Source organism: Leptonychotes weddellii, chromosome 4 (genome assembly GCF_054177405.1).
Source record: "Leptonychotes weddellii isolate Sample4059 chromosome 4, ASM5417740v2, whole genome shotgun sequence".
NCBI lineage: Eukaryota > Metazoa > Chordata > Mammalia > Carnivora > Phocidae > Leptonychotes > Leptonychotes weddellii.
In genome coordinates, this window is record NC_138372.1 from 4,194,166 (window position 1) to 4,212,449 (window position 18,284).

Genomic DNA, 18,284 nt, shown 5'->3' on the forward strand with positions numbered 1-18,284 from the left:
TGATCTTCTCTGGGCTTGGCAACCTGATAATTAAGCTTATTAGAACTGTGAGTAGTTTAATAGTAATCAAGCTAGGAATACGGATCAGAGAGCCCTTCTCACAGTGAGGTGTGGGAGCTTTTGTGCGTGGACTTTGTAAAAATCTCTTTTGGCCTCAGAGTGCGTCTTGGCTTCCTTCCTATCTCTGGCTGTGTGCGGATTAGGTGAGGTTCCCACATAGCCGGGTTCCATTCCGGGGAGTGCGGCTGCCATTTTCTTGGCGTATGCCTCATTGCTCTGTTATGAGAAGCAGTGCCATTCTCCCCTTTAGTTTTGATGAAGTTTTAGTTTTGGGGCAGTAGCAAGTGGTGATAGGTGATGGGTGGTCTGTAGTTCGTGGACCAAAAAATATTTGAGGCGCATGGAAAATCTTTCCACCAGATCAACAGCTAGGCATGTGTGGTGCTGCGGTGCCTTCCCTCGTTAGCCTTTCCTTTGGGACGCTGAACTCCCCGCTTAGGTACTCGATATTCTTGGACATCCCTCAGTGTCTCCATTTGCTTTAGCTTTTCTGTCAGAGTGCCTTGTGTACTTTCTCTGCCCAAACTTCTGCACCGTTTCCTCATGGAGAAGCATTATTTCATCTTTAGGGAGAGAGCCTTTGTTCTCGTGGAGACAGCATAGGAGTGTGTGCGAAGACCTGCTCCTGGTTCTTGCTCTGCTCCTTTCTAGCCAGGGGCCTTGGCAAGTGTCTGTAACCATGCTGTGGTGTCTCCTTTTCTAGAATAGGCATCATGTCTGCTCTGCTACCTGCTGGGGCCAAAATAGGATTTTATATACAGAAATGCTTGTTATTTGTACATAATATCAAATAGAATGCCTAGTTTATTGGGCTGATTTTGTTGATATTTTATAGTGCTCTGTCTTTGAGGAGTTAAAAAAATTATCATTAGTGCTAGTAATGATAAGTGCTGCTAAAATAGTGTAATTTTAAATTTTATATAGTTTTTTCTGAGTATGTTCTACTAGAATCTGTACAAATGTGGACATTTAATAAGCGCTCTTTATTTTCAGAATACTGAGTATAGTGGCTTCCTAGCCAAATTAAATTTATGAAAATTCTAATGATACTGTGATTCATATCTAGAAAGAATAATTTTTTTTTTCTTTCTGAAATCACTTTAAATACGCTTTACATGAATCTCTGGTAATAGTGAATCAATTAATGTGATTTCTCAGGTCATAAATCAGGCTTGATATATTGTAGTATTAGTTCCTGTGTAAGCTTCTTAGAACTTCAGCTGTTCTGTGGTCTGTTGTAGCTAGTTGTTTGCTTTTGAACTCAATTCTAGATGTTGAACTCAATTTGAGAGCCTAAAATGGTTTGTGCCCCAATTACCTTAGAGGTTACTCCTTCACTTTTTTATTGGGCCAGCCCTGGTAGTAGGGAGTCAGCCACCTGTCAGACGGTTTCCCTTTAACTTGAGTACGTACTTTAACTTTGTCTCTGTCCCACAGGAATGTTGTCAGGGTTCTTATAGTGGCACCTACGGTCTATTTTAAACTTCTTGAGAAGAGGTAGTATGTGAGCACAAAGTATTTTTGTACTGTACCATCTAATTTTTTTCCCCACTAACCTTTTGTGGTTCAGAAAAAGGATAAAGTTACTTGTGTTTAGGGGTACAGTCTCAGAGATCTTTAGCCCGATTTTATAGAGTGTCTCCAGAGCAGGGCCTTTGCCAGACCTCGTGTTCCTTTTTTTTGGCAGGCCTGTGCTTTCACCAGAAATGTTTTAATATTGGCTTTCTTGGTGTCTGTGAACACTGTTAAGAGTATTTTTACCCCTTAGTTCTTCTTGGTGGGTCTAAAGTAGCTTTTGTCTTACTGCTTGATTGTTAGGGGACTAGAGGATGGGTGGCAATTCAGGGCAGCATTAGGGGAGGGAGAGAGGGTCTTAGAAAGGCTGGTGGCTGCAGTAAATCCCACCATCACCATGATAAGACATGGGGCCACTCTTTTTCCTTTCCATGAGCTTCTGGGAATGTCATTCATCTGGGAATTCAACCATCATTTGAGCTTCCGTTGTGTGCCAGACATTAAGTATTAAGTACTGGAGATACTGGGACCAAAAGCCAGACATCCCTTTAAGGATGCCCTTGAGATAAGTCTTATTTTGAGTATGTTAGAAAAACATTTATCAGAGAAGAAAAACTAGTAGATTGGTTTTAGCTGCTGAATAGCCTTAGGGATTAAAGGTAGAGTTGTAGGTTAACAGAAGACATTTCTGAAAGGAGTGATTCTTCTATAATTAAAAAAAAAGCACACAAATGGCATTGTGCAAGAGACTGCTAGCTGATCAAGAAATCCATCTCCTCTTCCTGGGCATGTAGCCAGACCACATTTCCCAGCCTCTCTTGCAGTTAGGCGTGGCTTTGTGGCCAAATGTTAGCCAATGGAGTGAGAGCAGGGAAGCGTGCCACTTCCAGGCCTGGCCCGGAAAACCCTCCAGGCATGGTTCCCCTGGGCCAGCAGAGGCAGGAGAGCCTAGTGACCTAGGAGGGTGCTGGGTGCCAGAGTCGCTGCTTGGAGGGGAGCCCTCTACTGATCACTGACACCTGTTTCGGACTTTACACCAGCAAGAAGTAAATATTTATAGTATTTGAGCCATGATACAGTTTGCTCCGAGTAGCCTCCCTAACTGATCTAGGCATAATGGGTAGAATGCTCGGCAACACTGGTGAGTTCAGTCAAGGTGCTAAGAATTTCGGACTCCGCTTTAATTTTGATTACTTATATGTCATGTTATATGAAATGACCAGTGAATTTCAAGAATCAGTTTAAGTCATGATAAAATATGTGGCAAAAGTTTTTTAATGTATCATTTCTAATTGATACAAGTGGTTTATTGAGTATCAGTGTGGCCTCTCTCTTTGATTTAATGAGCTGTGTGGGGCCTCTGTTGGCTTTAAAGGGACTCTGTGGAGACTTAAAACATTCAGAGTCCTTATTTCAAAGAACTGGAAATACAGTTTTCATCATGCACCCTCTGTGTTCAAAAGCCCGTAATCACTTCTTATTATGTAGCATTTTGTTTCATTTATTCCATCATCCCAAAACTATGTGTCACACCCTGACCTAGGTTCTCTGAAGAGAGTCCATTCCTCCAAAGAATTTGTGCTTGGTACACAGTTACTGAGTTTCTATACTGCAACCATCTGACCATCGGCTCCTTTTAGCCTTAATAAACCATGTATTGTTTCTTCATTACATTTTTTTAGTATGTCTGCAATTTTAGGTAGAGTATTTTTTGAAGGCAGGGAATATATTTTATAGAGCTTCTGTTTCTCCCCTCTTGGGCACTTCTAGAGACGCTGGACACTATATTAATTGAGTAACCATCCCTGTAGTTTCTTTTGATTATCTTGCTTGGATTTTCTGGTATAGTTTTGTATTATAGTTTGTGTTAACAGGCAAATGTGTTTTTTTAGTCTGTTAGGAATTCATAAAATTATGGAGGAATGTTATGACTGGAAGGATCTTTTTAAGTGAATTCCTGATCTTTTAGAAAACGGTCTAGTTCCTGATACTCAGGGTATGGCCCTGAATCATGGCATGGGCATCACCGGGGGGCCTCTCAGAGGCACAGGGCAGGGCCACACTCAGACCTGTGAATCAGAACCTGTGTTTTAACAAGGCCCTCAGGTGACCCACATGCTCATTAAAGTTGGAGATGCTCTATTGAAGGTCAACCCCCCATTTTACTCTTGAAGAAACTAGTTAAAGTAGGGAGTTGCCCAGAGTCACATAGCTGTTTATTTTAGTGGTTCCCATCTTTGGATACATCTTGGGATCACTTGGGAACCTGTCACAAATACTGATGCCTGGGTTCCAGCCTCACACATTCTGACTTACCTGGTCAGGATTGCAGCCTGGGCACCAGCATTCAGAAAATCTCCCTGGACGACTGACATGCAGCCAAGCTGAGAGCCGCTCATCTGGTTGATGAGAGAAGCCAGCTTTCTTTTCTTTTTTTTTTTTTAAAGATTTTATTTATTTATTTGACAGAGAGAGAGAGAGCGCACAAGTAGGCAGAGTGGCAGGCAGATGGAGAGGGAGAAACAGGCTCTCCGCTGAGCAGGGAGCCGGATGTGGGGCTCGATCCCAAGACCCCAGGATCATGACGTGAGCCGAAGGCAGCTGCTTAATGGACTGAGCTACCCAGGCACCCCAGAAGCCAGCTTTCTTGATGCTTCAGTCAAGGAGGCCTTTTACTCCATGCATGGATATATGTTCAGAAATGGTGTTTTCCCTGTCTGATTTCTCACCATCATGTGTCACGCATTTTATATCCATAGCATTTACCCCGCTTACCACCCGCTTCTCCCACTGGCAGGGACCCCATGAGGGTAGGACCTTTGTCTTGTTCACTGCTAGGTCCCAGCTCCTAGGACAGTGTCTGGCACACATTAGGTACTCCTTTAATATTTGTAGGACAAATAGAAGGAATTGTGATACAGAGGGAAATGTGGGCTGCTCAGATAGCACCAGCAGGGTGACCTGTCATTGGAAGGCTCCTGAAGGATGGTTGAGCTGGAGAGTCAGCCAGGGAGGGCAGCATGGAGATGTGCAGCTGAGGGTGGACTTGGACCCAGATCTGTCTGCCCTTGAACTTGCACTTAGAATGTTGTCCTGGGGACAGAGAGGCCAGCTGTTTGCTTCAGACCTCAGCAGTTAGTGGTACTGGGATAGAGGCTCCACTCTGCAGACCCTCAGACTGGTGCTTCTCCCTCCCAGAGCCACCTCTGGCTTGGTGTTGTGAACAGGTTTTACAAATCGATCTGAGGGTCCTCAGAATGAAAGGCCTATCCCAGAGTCTGGCCTGTGGGTCTTCAATATAAGGTAGCCATTTCTCATGGAAGTTTTCTTCTGTTTTAGTTTTTTTCCCCTGAGAACCTGGTGTTTTTGAGGATAGAATGACTTGATTTCATTCAGTTTATGTGAGTGACTTCCTTTTCTGGTTAACTATTAAGACTTTATTATGCCAGTGTTGAAGAGAAGTCATGGTTGATTGTGATATTTCTGTTACTTTTCTTTTTTTAACGTTTAATTCTTCTGATTTGTTATTTGGTATGTTTTACTGCTCATTTACCTATTGTCGAACTTTGAAGTTAGGTGTAAAAGTCCTTTTTTATGAAGCCATTCATTAGTGTGTCCCAGTGTATGTTAGTCATTTTTAAATCTTTTGATGTTAAGACCGTTGTTAAGATGTCTTGTTAAGTGGTAAACTTATACTATCTTTTTTTGGGTAATAGGAAGCCAGAAAATGTTAAGCCTTGAGTGTAGCACATTCTTTTTAACATCATAAAATTTCAAGTTTCAATTCCGAAAGGACATTAAGATGAGATGTTGCATTCTGTGGTTAGAAGGCTGTTGCTGGCAGCTCTTGCAGATGTTACTTGAAGTCAGACTGCTGTTGGCTTTACATCAGCCATTCTTTATAATGTCCTGTAATTCCACACTCACAGTCATGGGAAGAGATGAATGTTGATTTTCCAAAGGATACATGAATTCTGAGCTTAGTCCATAGTTTATAGGGAGAATTCTTAGGCTCAGATGTTACCACAGGTTGCTAATTAGTAGGCATCACTGTTGATTAAATCAAACAGAGGAAGAGACATTAAAAGCCCTTGAACAAGAATTTTCCAGAAACAGTAAATAATTAGGGAGCTGATGGTTATCCTGATAGCTAGCAGTCGCATTGTGGAGAAAGACCTGCTCTGTGGTGAATGAAGCACTTGATCATGGATATAAGGAGAGGGAAATTAAAAATTCATAGAGGTCAATTTAGTCAGATTTCAATACTCTCTTTGGCACAAAAAATTCAGGCAATCCTCAGTTCTTAGAAAATGTTAACATTGTTAAGGATTATTCTTACTAAGCACAGAAACAATAGCCCTTCATATTTGTTTTGTAGTTTTGAATTTAAAGCACTTTGTACACATCATCCCATGTAATTCTCCCAAAAACGGTGAGATAGGAGAGCACCGTCACTACCCTTTTTGATGAGGTCATATAGAGAGGTTAGTTTACTTTTCCAAGGATAGCTAGTAAGTGAGAGATGAGCTTTTCATATTTTAAGTATAAAATGTTGAGGGTGGCAGTTGAGTTTATAAACTGTCCTTGGTTTCCTAAGTATATACGTATCTGGTTTATAATACAGGATGAATAATCTAAAAAAATTTTTAATACTGCAACTGAAGAAGGATATTTTTAGGACCTGACTGTCAAGACTCCCAGAAATTGTTTTCCTTTTTTTTAAAGTTACTGTTGTATAGTTTTTTACATGAAAAGTTTAATTTTATTTACATGAAGCAGCCTGAGAGCAGAGACCTGGTCTTCCAACTTCCTCCTGACTTACTGCACCTGCCGTACTGTTCGTTGGCACTCATTAAATCCTTTGGAATGAGTTGGGGGGTGGGCGCACTATTGGGAAATGGTTAGCAATGTTGTTGAATCCTGACTAAACTACAGAATGAATACAGCATTGGTTCTTCTTAGCAAACATTTCCTGTATGTACAAGCACATATGGTCCCTATTAAAAAAATTATGCACATAATATGTGTTCACCAGCATGTATCTTTTTTTACACACATACATTTTGAAACACTCTTAAGCCTTCAGGAAAATTGCAGGTATAGTGTGAAGAGCTCTTTCCCCCTGAACCACGTGAGAATAAGTTGCTGGTATGTTTCATCATCCTTACATACTTGCTTATGTATTTCCTGCCAACCAGAGATGAGAGCATTCTCTGTAACCACTATATAGTGATCAAAATCAGGAAACTAACACGGAGACATTTCTACCCTCTGATCCGCAGATGCTCCTGCTGTGCCAGGTGACCCCACGGTGACCTTTGTAGTGAAAGGTCCAGTTAGGAGCCTGGGTCACACTCTGTTGTCTCTTCAGACTCCTTTAATACAGAACAGTTCTCAGTCCTTTTTGACTCTCATGACCTTGACACTCTTGAAGATTACAGGCTAGTCATTTTGTGGAATGTTCCTCAATTTGGATTTGTCTGATGTTTCCTTATGATTAGATTCAGGTTTTGCATCTTTGGCAGGAGTATCACAGAAGAGCCAGTATATATCTTTTTCAAAGATTAGTTTTACATTTTATTTTCTGTTTCCTTAGAGCGTTTCCCAAAGTGTATTCTGCGGAACTAGCACCTACTGTGTTCTCAACACCGTGCCACCTCTAGAAGGTAGGATTCGAAAAGCTTTTGACTTACAGGAAGGGGTGGGCTTGGCAGTAAGAGTAATTCCATCATGGTAGTACAGTAGAAATAGCCTGTGACCAGGCCTTAGGGGACTGGGTTCTGCCTTAACTTGCTGTGTGATCTTAGATGAGTTACTTAATCCTTCTGGGGGTAGCAAAATAATACTCCCTTTGTCAAGTTTCTGTGAGGGTTCAAAAAGGCAAAGGGTATAATCACATGGGAAATTCAAAGCACTCTGCAAATGTTAGATACTAATACAACAGTTCTGTAATTCTAGTATCCAATTCCTATGACTTCGAGTAGGAGCTGTGTGGTATTGTGGGAGAAGCCACAGGTCATGTTTGAATCCCATTTGAGTCACTAGCTGTGGCTCCTGGGCAAGTTAATCTGAACCTTAGGTTCTTCATCTGTAAAATGGGGGTAATTATGCCCTGATGGGTAATTGTGAAAATTAAATGAGAGAACGCAATGTAAAATCCTTTCTGGATGCTTGATGTAGAGTCCCACAAATGTTTACTTCCTAATAAAGAGTAGAAAATAAGTTTACTTGATCACATGCAGCTCAAATTGAAATTGAATAGAATGAAGCAGGAGAGGATGCCCCAGAACCCAAATTGAAGCAATCGATTGCACAACTTCTGTGCTCCCACTTTATCTGCCTCCGCTTGCATATTTTTTAATTGAAAATGTAAATGCAGATAAATAGTGAGAAGCTTATTGAACCTGACTTAGGAGTTGACCTAAACCTGGACCAGAGATTTGGTGGTATGATTGACAGGGAGAGGGTAAACTTGGGCCACCTAAAAAAAGACAGGGTGAGATTTGACGATCACACACTCTAAGGAGAGGAAAGGGGTTGTTAAATAGCAAAACCAGTTATGTTTTCTATGGAAAAACCCACAAAAACTATTTTTTGTTTTTTTCAACTTCAAAAGTCTTTTGGATAATTACAATTGAGTAATTCATTTTGGAGAATTTCTTTTAGAGAGATACCATACCGATGCTTGGCACATAATTAAGCACATTGTTGCTTAATTAATATTTATTTTGGATGCATAGTGGTTTGGAGGTCTTAGGTTAGTGACGGCGGTATTTGCTGCTGTGAGCGCTGTGCTGACTTGAATACAACAATATGTGCTTGTGTTTTCCTGAATCAGCTCCTAGCCTACTAATTAAATCTAAGCACATAATAATTAGAGCTGAACAGAAAAATCGTAGAGCTTCCTTTTAATTTTGCCATTCCAAGTTGTTGATCAAATGTATTCCCAATAAGATTTAGCAATTGGATACACTGTTATACCAACTTATTTTGAACAGTTTGGTCTTAGAGGTTGAGAGATTAATCATAATTGACTTGATTGAATAACAGTGTTCATGATGATTCACGGAACCAAAATTATTTAATTTTTATTAGTTATCAGTCAAAATAAAATGGATGTTATCATTTCCAGGTTAAAGTTAATATAGTTATAATTTCCCTTACAGGAGTCAATAGTGTGTTCCAAGGAGAGAGTTTGAATATTATCTTTTTTGATTTAAATGAAGGGTTTGGTAATGTGAGTTTTGGTTTTTTGAAATAAAACATGAAAATAAGAATTCTACCTTTTGCCTACTTAAGTGAATGAGCATTTTTGCATGTTTTAGTTAAATTGTACGATGCCTCTAAAATTATTGTTCGGAAAATATTTGAAGGTTGTCTGGAAAGGATGGTTCAGTCTCTAGAATTACAGCTGTCAGCCAAGCACATCATCTGTCAATTTCAAGAGCTTCACTAGTTATTTTTATTGTGAAGTTGGTTAGAAAACTATTTTGTGAAGTCATATATCATACACACATATTTCCCAGATAATGATAATGAAATATTTTACTGTCTTTGGTTGACACTTCCATGTTGCAGTGTCAAAATTTAAGTATTTGGATTAAATGCTGAGATGCAGTTGAAACCGGTATATACCTTATTTTCATTGTTAACTCAAGATACTGTTAATAGTCTTAGTACTGAGACAAACATTTAAAAACTGGCACATGAATTTATCTAATTGTTGTATCATTTATAGTTATTCCAAAAACATTAAAAAGCAGCCTTTAATTAAAAAACACAGTTTTGCACAGTATGGCCATGTGAGCAGTTCTTTTCCGGTGTGAAAAGCAGAGTTGCTCTCCCATCACACTGTAACTGGAAAAACTGAAATTTGAAAATACGAGTTTTAAGGTTCTGCCTGTTTGAGTTCCTAATATTCTTGCCCCAGTATGAAAATTGCCATCTTCATAAAACACAGTGGGAAAATATACCCATTGTTATGTTTCTAAAAAACATGAATTTATATTCAGCATGAACCTAAAATTCTGGAAGTAGCACAGTTTAAAAACTGATTAAGGGGAACCCATTGGCCTGTCGTACTCCTCTTCCTTTTGACCCATGGCTGCCCATTCCCGTAAAGTGCTATATTTGGAACTGTGATTGGGACAGTGCTCACACAGCCATTCTCCTTTTCCTCTTGAAAAGCTTCTGGGCCGATTCACTGCTGCCTGATTTGGTATCAGAGTGGAAGACAGAAGCCTCTTCTGTGGCAGTTAGTTGTGCTGTTGAGAAGAGTATCTCTTTCTCTTGCTCCACGTGCGTGCACACATGCGCACATGTACATACATGTGTGTCTGTACACATATGTATACACAGGCAGAGCACACGTGTCTGGGTGTATGTACATGTGTGTACACATATGTAGGGGTACACACACACGCCTGTGTGTTATAGCCACAGGACAGCTGGGCCCCTCAAGGAGGCTTAAAAGAACAGATAATTAACATCGGGTTGTAATCACCAACATAAAAATAGAAGCTGAGGTTTAATTTTCTGTTCATTATTGTTCAAAATTACACTTTAAATAATAGTTTTCTCGGAGGTATGATTAGTCATATACAGTTCAGAGTAAGGCTATTGATTGAGCACCTAGTGTAATACTGTTTTCATAAAAGGCATCCTGTAAATGGTGACTATTTGAATTGAGTATAGATTTTAGAATTTTACCTCTACTTTCAGAATTGTACACATCATGGGAGATTAAAAAAAAAAAGAATAAAACCTCTTTAGGGGAAGAGAGAAGGGAGGTATTGGCTCATGTGATTTGGTATTCTGTGCTTTAAAGTTTTATGGCCCATGGTGCCTCCCTTGGGAGGATGAAGTGCAGGGAGCATGCATAAGCACATAATACTACACTGGTTTTATAGAGGGTAATTAATACAGAACTTTCTATGAACATTCTCTTAGTTGAACACTTTGTTTTCTGGTTTCATAGCAAGATTTTTAAAAAGTTTTATTTTGCTATGAAAATTTTGGATTCTTAAAAGCAGTCAGTTTTTAAGTTTTTCAAGTTTTTATACTGCTTACAGAAATAGAGGATTGGGCATTATAATTCAGTTGGTTGTGTAGTTCATGGACCAAAAAAGATTTAGTATGCTACAATTCTCTTAAGTTCCTCCCTTTAAAATATTTCCATATTATGTAGTAAATTTTTTCAGACTTTATTTCTGTGCCCAATATTTTTCTGTTAAGGTCTTTTCCTTGAGAAGAAATGTGTTAATCAGATGAAAAATGTTTGGAGAAGATTTTGTTGTGATTGTAGAAAATTTTTTATTCTTCTATGTTTTTCACATGTTCAAAAAATAGGCTATGCTAAACAAAATTACAGTAAATGACTGGAAGGATATATTGTTGTATTTCACTTTTAATATTATTAACTAATTCCTGTATGTCTATGTAAGGTTCTTTAATTGTAAGGCATTTAAATTTATTGAATGGCAGTAAATTTCATAGGGATTTATGCCTGGAGGAGAACTGGAGATGACTTAATTCTCCTTGATTTGGAAAACTGAGAATATTAAGTAACTTACCCAAGGTCACACAATTAGAAAGTAGCAGAACTGGGTCAGAATCTTGGATTCTTGATTTGGAGGTCAGTGTTTTTATTACAACTTTTAATATCAGAATAAGTTACTTTAACTATGATTTTCTGGAGCAGATTCAGTCTTTAGTATTTCAGTGTGTTGCTCCTAGTACCTGGTTATGCATTGCACTTTGGATATTGGGGCTTCCATTTAGCATTAAAAAAAAAATTGGACTGGGTAATTCTAAACTTTGACCTAAATGTGCCAAAACTGGCAAGAAATTTTGAGCCAGGCAGAGGGACTTTGTTATGGGAATGAAACAAGAAGTGATCTGTAAATGAATGAATGAATGAAATAATACATAAAGGAAATGATCTCTTCTAGAAAGTATCCAGGAGACTGATTATCAGGTAGTCAGACATACCATCTTGTCTGAAAGTAATGAACTTTTCTCTCACTAATTTAGAAGAGTTACATTTTGATGAAAGACATTAATTAAATAGATATGTGTATGTAAATCAAGTTAATTAAAATGGTATGTTTTTAGATTTAGGCTAGAAGGACCAGCCTCTGTATTTACCTAGATAGCTAACTGCAGGTTTAAATTCCTTATATTTCTAAGATTTGTAATTTGCTTTTGAAAGGATAAGTCTCCTTTGTATTCTTGGGGATGAAGTAGTATTAGTTTATGAATAAAATAGTCATATTTTATTATTCCTCTTCCCTAAAAAAACTTTTTTTCACCTGGTTAATAGAAGATTTCTGGGTTTTGTGAGGTTAAATCCTTTTGCAATTTGGACGTACTTCATGGAAACCTGGTGGGAGAACCTTTAAAAGTAATGTTCTGGTTATGGGCAGCTGCTAGGATATTCCCTGTTCACTCGCTTGTCATGGAGCAAAAGCTCGGATCTTATTTTAGAGCCTCTTGACCAGATTCCTGCTGCCACCTATCTGATCAGTGTGTAAATGAGCATTGTTAACCAAGAGGAATGGTGCTCTTGGTCTCACGGTGACCAAACTAAGCTGCCGTTTCTGACCTTGCCAGTATACTTAAAAGGAGATTTTCCTCTATTATTTTCTCTGAATCTATTGTTTTCTTCTTTATAGATGATCATGGGAACAGCAATAGTAGTCATGTAAAAATCTTTTTACCGAAAAAGCTGCTTGAATGTCTGCCGAAATGTTCAAGTTTACCCAAAGAGAGGCACCGTTGGAACACTAATGAGGTAGATAAATTTCTATTTTTAGGGGTACAATTATTTTAAGGGCAAAGTTGTTAGGTCATTTGGCATAGTGTACTACTTTTTATTAGTTTTTAAAATCAAAATACTGGACTAGGGGATTGTAAATGAGAATATTTAATCTGGGTTTAACAGACACCAACATGTTTCTTGAACTATCTCTAATCTGCTTGGCTGGCGTTGAAAAATATAAAATGTGCACGCTGACTTACTAAGGTAGCATGAGTTACCATACTTGTGTTCTCTTGCATTTTGGCGTCTTACATTTGGTGGTTAACTTGCCTGCATCTCAGCTAAACACTAGTTCTTATGTTGTTATGAGTTAATAAAGAGACAGCCCCAGTGTTCCACAAAACGTGCAGTTTCTTGACAGTGTGAAGTTTCTGTAGGATTGGGAAGGGCAGGCTTCTTATTAGCAAAACAGCTCTCACAACAGTCCTTTGTGATGAAAAGAGTTTGCATGGAGAATTGATGGGTTTACCTTAATGATAGGAGTTTTTTTATTAGGAATGGAGGCTGTATGGTAGATTGTGTATTTGGCATCCAATTAGAAGATTGGTAAAGTAGAATGAATGAAAGTATCTTCTTGGATGATGTTTCTTGTTTTTGGTAAGTCTTAGTCTGGGAGTCTTAATATTAAGGGTGGATTGCTTTGTCATCTTTTTAATTTTGAAATCTGAATATTTCCATGTAGGGTAATACGCATTTAGTTGGTGATGAGAACTGGGTATGTGTCCAGTGATCTGGGAATTGTATTCCTTTAGTTCAGATGGCTATGATTACTGGTTTTCCAAAGTTGGTCTGAGTCAGTTTGTGTTGCTGGTTCAACATGCACTTCCAAGTTAAATTAAATACAACCCCCTGCTGTGTATTGGGCCCTCAGTTTTGTTAAAAGACACAAGAAGACAGTAGTGCTGCCTACTTACCTTATCTTTTTGAGATTATTTTATTCTAACTTCTTGACATGGAGTGCTTTTGTTTTGAGTTTTAAGAGGTTATATGGGTGAAAGTCTGTCTACTTAATCCTAGTTTACAGATTTAAATACTCAGTAGACCCTCATAGCTTTGATACCTTGTCTCAACTGATTTTAATTTCTTTTAAGGTACGTATATTTTGATTATTTGCATAAATTATATTTCCCCCTTAGACAAAATACTTTTACCTTGATAAACATTAGCTAGTTTAGAGGCCTCTTGTTTTAATCAGTCATCGATTAACGATTTTAAACATGAAAACAAAGTAAATATGCTGAAGATTAGTTTTAATCATAGATCATTACTCTGTCAGCAAAATAGTATGATTTGGGAGCCATTCAGTAGGTCATAACTAGGTCATGAATTATTTAAAAACTCAGTATGTTTCTTAGTATTCCCTGAAACATGGATCTGCTACCTTACTATTATATGTTAGCTCTAGTTTATTTGTAAATGAAACAAAACACATAATTGGTATATATTTTTTCAATATTATGTTTTATGTGAAATTGGCAATTTATTTTTAATTACGACTTGAAATTGTATTTGAAACCAGCAAGCGCTTAATTAAAATCCGTGGTCTTTAGGGTCTTCTGAAGCTGGAGTCACAGTATTGGAAGCTCAGTTGGTAGACTGTTCAGATCCTTGCACAGGACTTCACCTTTCATGTATTTATCTCTGGTTATTGACAGGTTCCCCTTTACTCATAGTTCAGATACATTATAAAACACCTAATAAAGAATTTTTATAGAGGATGAGATTAAAAGGAAATACGGAGCTGTTCTGTACTTTCTTCTAGGACCCTGGCCCAAAGAGCTCCTTGGAGACTGCTGATTTAGGTCACAGTGTTGCAAAAGTCCCTGTCCAGAGAGGAGACTTCGGTCCCCTCTCTGACTGGCGAAACATAAAACTGGGGGCTCTGAGACATGTGGATTGTTTTGTGCAAGCTACCACTGCTGCTGAAAACGCCAGTGAACAACGTGTGTTCCCAAGGGTGGCTGGAGGCAGGATGGGTGGCTCAGCCGGCAGGGGCCAAGGCTCATACCCTTTTCCCTCATGACCCGTTGTTCTCTCAGTAATTTGTCAGCTCAACGCTGACAAAAACTCTTATGAGAGAACTGAATTTAAAGGTTGGCCCATATTTCATTTCAATGTAGAGGACATTGGCTTTCTTTCTTGTTTATTTTTGGCTTTAGGAAAAATAGGGGACTCTGGGAGTGACAGCTGAAGACTTAGGAGTCCTTAATTCTGCAGAGTGTTACATGGTGATGGTAACCTGTCTTTTTTTTTTTTTGAACTGGCTTGGATAACAGGAATAAAACAATCCGTACTTCTATTAAAGCACTTCCTTCTTTGATCTAGCTGGGTATTGGCATTTTCCCACATTCTTCAGCCTGCCATCCTGCTAAACCTGAAGGAAGCGTCCTTCCGTGGACTTGTCTCTCTCTGGGGCTTTTGGTCCTATTTACAGCAGAGTCATGCTTAGTCAGAGTTGCCCATGAAGTCTCTTGAATTGCTCATGGAGTTAAGTTTAGTCATACTGCCATTAGTGAGGGCTCGTTTCCTGCTGGGGTTGGAATAGATTGCTGTGTTTTGGTGGAGGACCACATGAAGAAGTCGGCTTGTATTTGGGAGCAGTGTTGTACCAAAACTGGTTTAGATCCCCCTTTCCTGGGACAAGGTGCTGTCACTAGGAGAGGCGTGAGTGAGGGAGGGCGGTGGACAGCACACCTGATTGCTGTTTTCCATGTCACTCTGTGCAGCATATGTTCGCGGAGCAGCCTGGTGGCTGGAGTTACCTGTCTAAGGTGTCTCTGTCTTCTATGCTCGCTCTCTGCTGGGTGTGTACAGTTCAACTCCTGAGTATAATGTGACTCCTCCATGCTTTTGAGAAATTCCTTTGTTGAGACCTGTGTTGTAATATTTGTGATGATTTGAGAAAACCTAGCTTTTGTACTGTGTCTTTGTTGAGAGAGAGTGAGATTGTGCCCATTCACATGTTGCCATTTATCGAGTCCCTGTTTTTGCTGATGGCTGGGCACTGTGTATAATTATTTCTGAGCCTTATAATAATGTCACAAGATATGCCATATTTCCTTTTACTGATGTAGTGGTAAAAAGTGGTTAACTCATTTGGTCAAGATAGCATACTTGTTAGGGCCTGTCTCTCTCTGAGCTTAATTTCTTGTACGTTGCTTACTAATTCTTAGGAACGTTCATTCTGTTGTAATGTTGTCTTGGCTTTTAATCAAAGACCCGTAACTCTTAACCACATTAGTGTACTTGGCAAATCCGTTCTGTCATTTAATTTTGGATTAAAAAGGGTTAACACAGGATTAGTGTTGTGGGTTCATATGCAAACATTTGGTGAAGCTGAAAGTCACTAAAAAGGAAGACTACCAGAAGATAAGGAGGTCTTAGGGCCCAGCTAAGCTCCTGGAACCTTTCTTAACACATTGGAATAGGTAAAATCTCCTGCCCTTCCTGAATGTTATTTGCAGTTGCAAAATAAATGTTGTGTCTAGAAACAAATCAGTGTGGATTATGCTTTCTCAGCCACACACAGCCTTTGCCCATGTTCTTACAGGCGATAAAGGAGGGGTGACGGTGATGATGGGGCAGTAATTATGGCAGCCAGCATTGACTGAACATTACTATGTGTGTGGCACTGGTGGGTCCTTGATGCGAATAATCACATTTTTTCCTGGAATTCATCCTATGAGGCAGATTATGTGCTTACCTTGTATCGATGAGGAGATCTGAGCCATAAAGATGTTAAATAATGTGCCCCAGAGTGGTGGACTTGAGAGTCTAACCTTGCAGCCTGATTTCAGAGCCCATCCTCTCTCTAGTTCTGTCCCAAAGAATAATTTCAAACAGACTTTCTCAAGATCTCGCAGCTGTTTAGTGATTTCTAACCCTTTTGTTTTATAGAATTGTTTGGCTTCTTTATTTATTTACATCTTCAAGTATTAAACATATTTTTGCATGAAGTTTTTTTTAAAAGTAGCACTCATTTCGGGGCACTGGGGTGGCTCAGTTGGTTAAGCATCTGACTCTTGATCTCAGCTCAGGTCTTGATGTCAAGCGTCTGACTCTTGATCTCAGCTCAGGTCTTGATCTCAGCTCAAGTCTTGATGTCAAGCCCCTGCGTTGGGCCCCATGCTGGGTGTGGAGCCTACTTACAAAAAAAAAGTAGCACTCATTTCTTAGGGAAATAGTTTTGATTCTTTTTTTTTTTTTTTAAAGATTTTATTTATTTATTTGACAGAGAGAGACACAGCGAGAGAGGGAACACAAGCAGGGGGAATGGGAGAGGGAGAAGCAGGCCTCCCGCCGAGCAGGGAGCCCGATGCGGGGCTCCATCCCAGGACCCTGGGATCATGACCTGAGCCGAAGGCAGATGCTTAACGACTGAGCCACCCAGGCGCCCCAATAGTTTTGATTCTTAATGAATGTTAATATGTAGGCTCTGGATAATGAAAAAATATTAAAAGTAGACATTTTGAAGCTGTGTGTAACTTGAGGGTTAGGCTTGATCTTTTATATCCAGGGCAGGAGAGAAAGAATGTATTAAACAGAGCAAAATTGTTGAAGAACCGGCTCTTATTCCATAATCAGTTTGGCATTCACGTCTTCATTAGGTGAACTGTTATAAGGTTTCTGCATTTTAAGTTAATATTTTTAAGGCCCAGAGCCAGAGATCATTATGCTAATGCAACTTTCTGATTGCACAAATGACTATTTATAATTACACATATTAGTGCTCCATGTATGTTGTCCAGACTGAAATTCTTTTGTTTAGTCATTAATTAGCTGTTTGACTTAAACTACGACTACTGTATTCCCCCAGTCGCTGGATCTGGATTTCAGATGGCATTCTTCCAAAGCCGAGCTAATGCACACCAACAGACCTTTTTAATGAAAATGTTCTGCTTAAATGTTCAAATCACTTTTGTGTGCTACTGTTTTTGAACTATTAATGCTCTTTTTTTTTTGTTTTTCCTCTAATACAAAGTGTCTCTAGAGGAAGTAAACAAAATGGAATTCTAGTTTGTACTGATCTTAAAGAAAGTTGCATCAAAGGTTTTCAGTTGGTGATAGCTTCAGAGATTTTCGTATTAAATGCCTCCTTTTTAATGGTAAACATGTCTGTGTAGAGAGGATATAACTCTCCAGTGGTATAGTCTAAGTCATGCCGAAGAACCTGAAGAAAAAAACCACTAAGTGTAATGCTTTTTATAGGGAAAGAATTGCTTTTTTAAAGCCCGAATACTTTTTTTCCTTCAATTTTTTATATTCAAGTAAGAAAAATGGACAAATGAACTTTAAGACTATGAGATTTATTAAATTATGTTTCATTTCAGTTGTTTTAATAAGAAGCCACCTTTTCAAATTTCTTTAGTCATTTTTTTTGTGTAGCCATATATTCTTGAGTGTTTTTTGTGTTTTTAATTTTTCTCTTGGAATACCTTATAGAGTCATAGTTTTAAGGGCTGTAATTTTTTTCAATGATTGGTTTTTCTAGTGTATTTATATGTTATCTTTTTGAAAGACAGACCCACATTTTGGGGGGATCATTTAGCACTCTTCAGACTTCCACCATGCAAGCTAAACTGAAAAGTATTAGCGTTATGAAGGTGAGTGAGGTATTTGGCCTTGATGACTCGGAACGTTAGTTAACCCTGAGGTTGGTCTTTGTTTTGTGTAGCTTTTGGCAGTTGTTAACGGTTTGAATGGTCCCAAGTTATTCTCAGAGTCCAGGCAGGGCTCTCCTGGTTCAATTGCAAATAGGAAAGTACAGATATGAACAGCACCACAGAGAGCCAGGTTTTAAGAGGGACGCCATTTGATTTTTGAATGTAATATATTGTACCAAATTTCAAATTAAATGTGGTAATTTGTAGCAATTGGGTTAACTATAATT

At 38.8% G+C, this 18,284-nt stretch overlaps 1 protein-coding gene across 17 annotated transcripts in view; it reads left to right on the plus strand.

Moving 5' to 3' along the window:
* CAMTA1 (calmodulin binding transcription activator 1) overlaps positions 1-18,284 on the plus strand; it is an 834,392-nt gene that overhangs the window by 20,848 nt on the left and 795,260 nt on the right. For 15 of the 17 annotated variants that reach the window (XR_014144661.1, XR_014144662.1, XR_014144663.1 and 12 more), the window contains 2 exons: positions 7,172-7,241; positions 12,249-12,367. Coding sequence is in view for 13 of the 17 variants with exons in the window: in XM_081817397.1 (XP_081673523.1) it covers positions 7,172-7,241; positions 12,249-12,367 (189 nt within the window). In the remaining 4 variants the exon portion in view is untranslated. The remainder of the gene's footprint in view (positions 1-7,171; positions 7,242-12,248; positions 12,368-18,284) is intronic. The other 2 variants (XM_081817402.1, XM_081817403.1) reach the window with 1 other exon arrangement.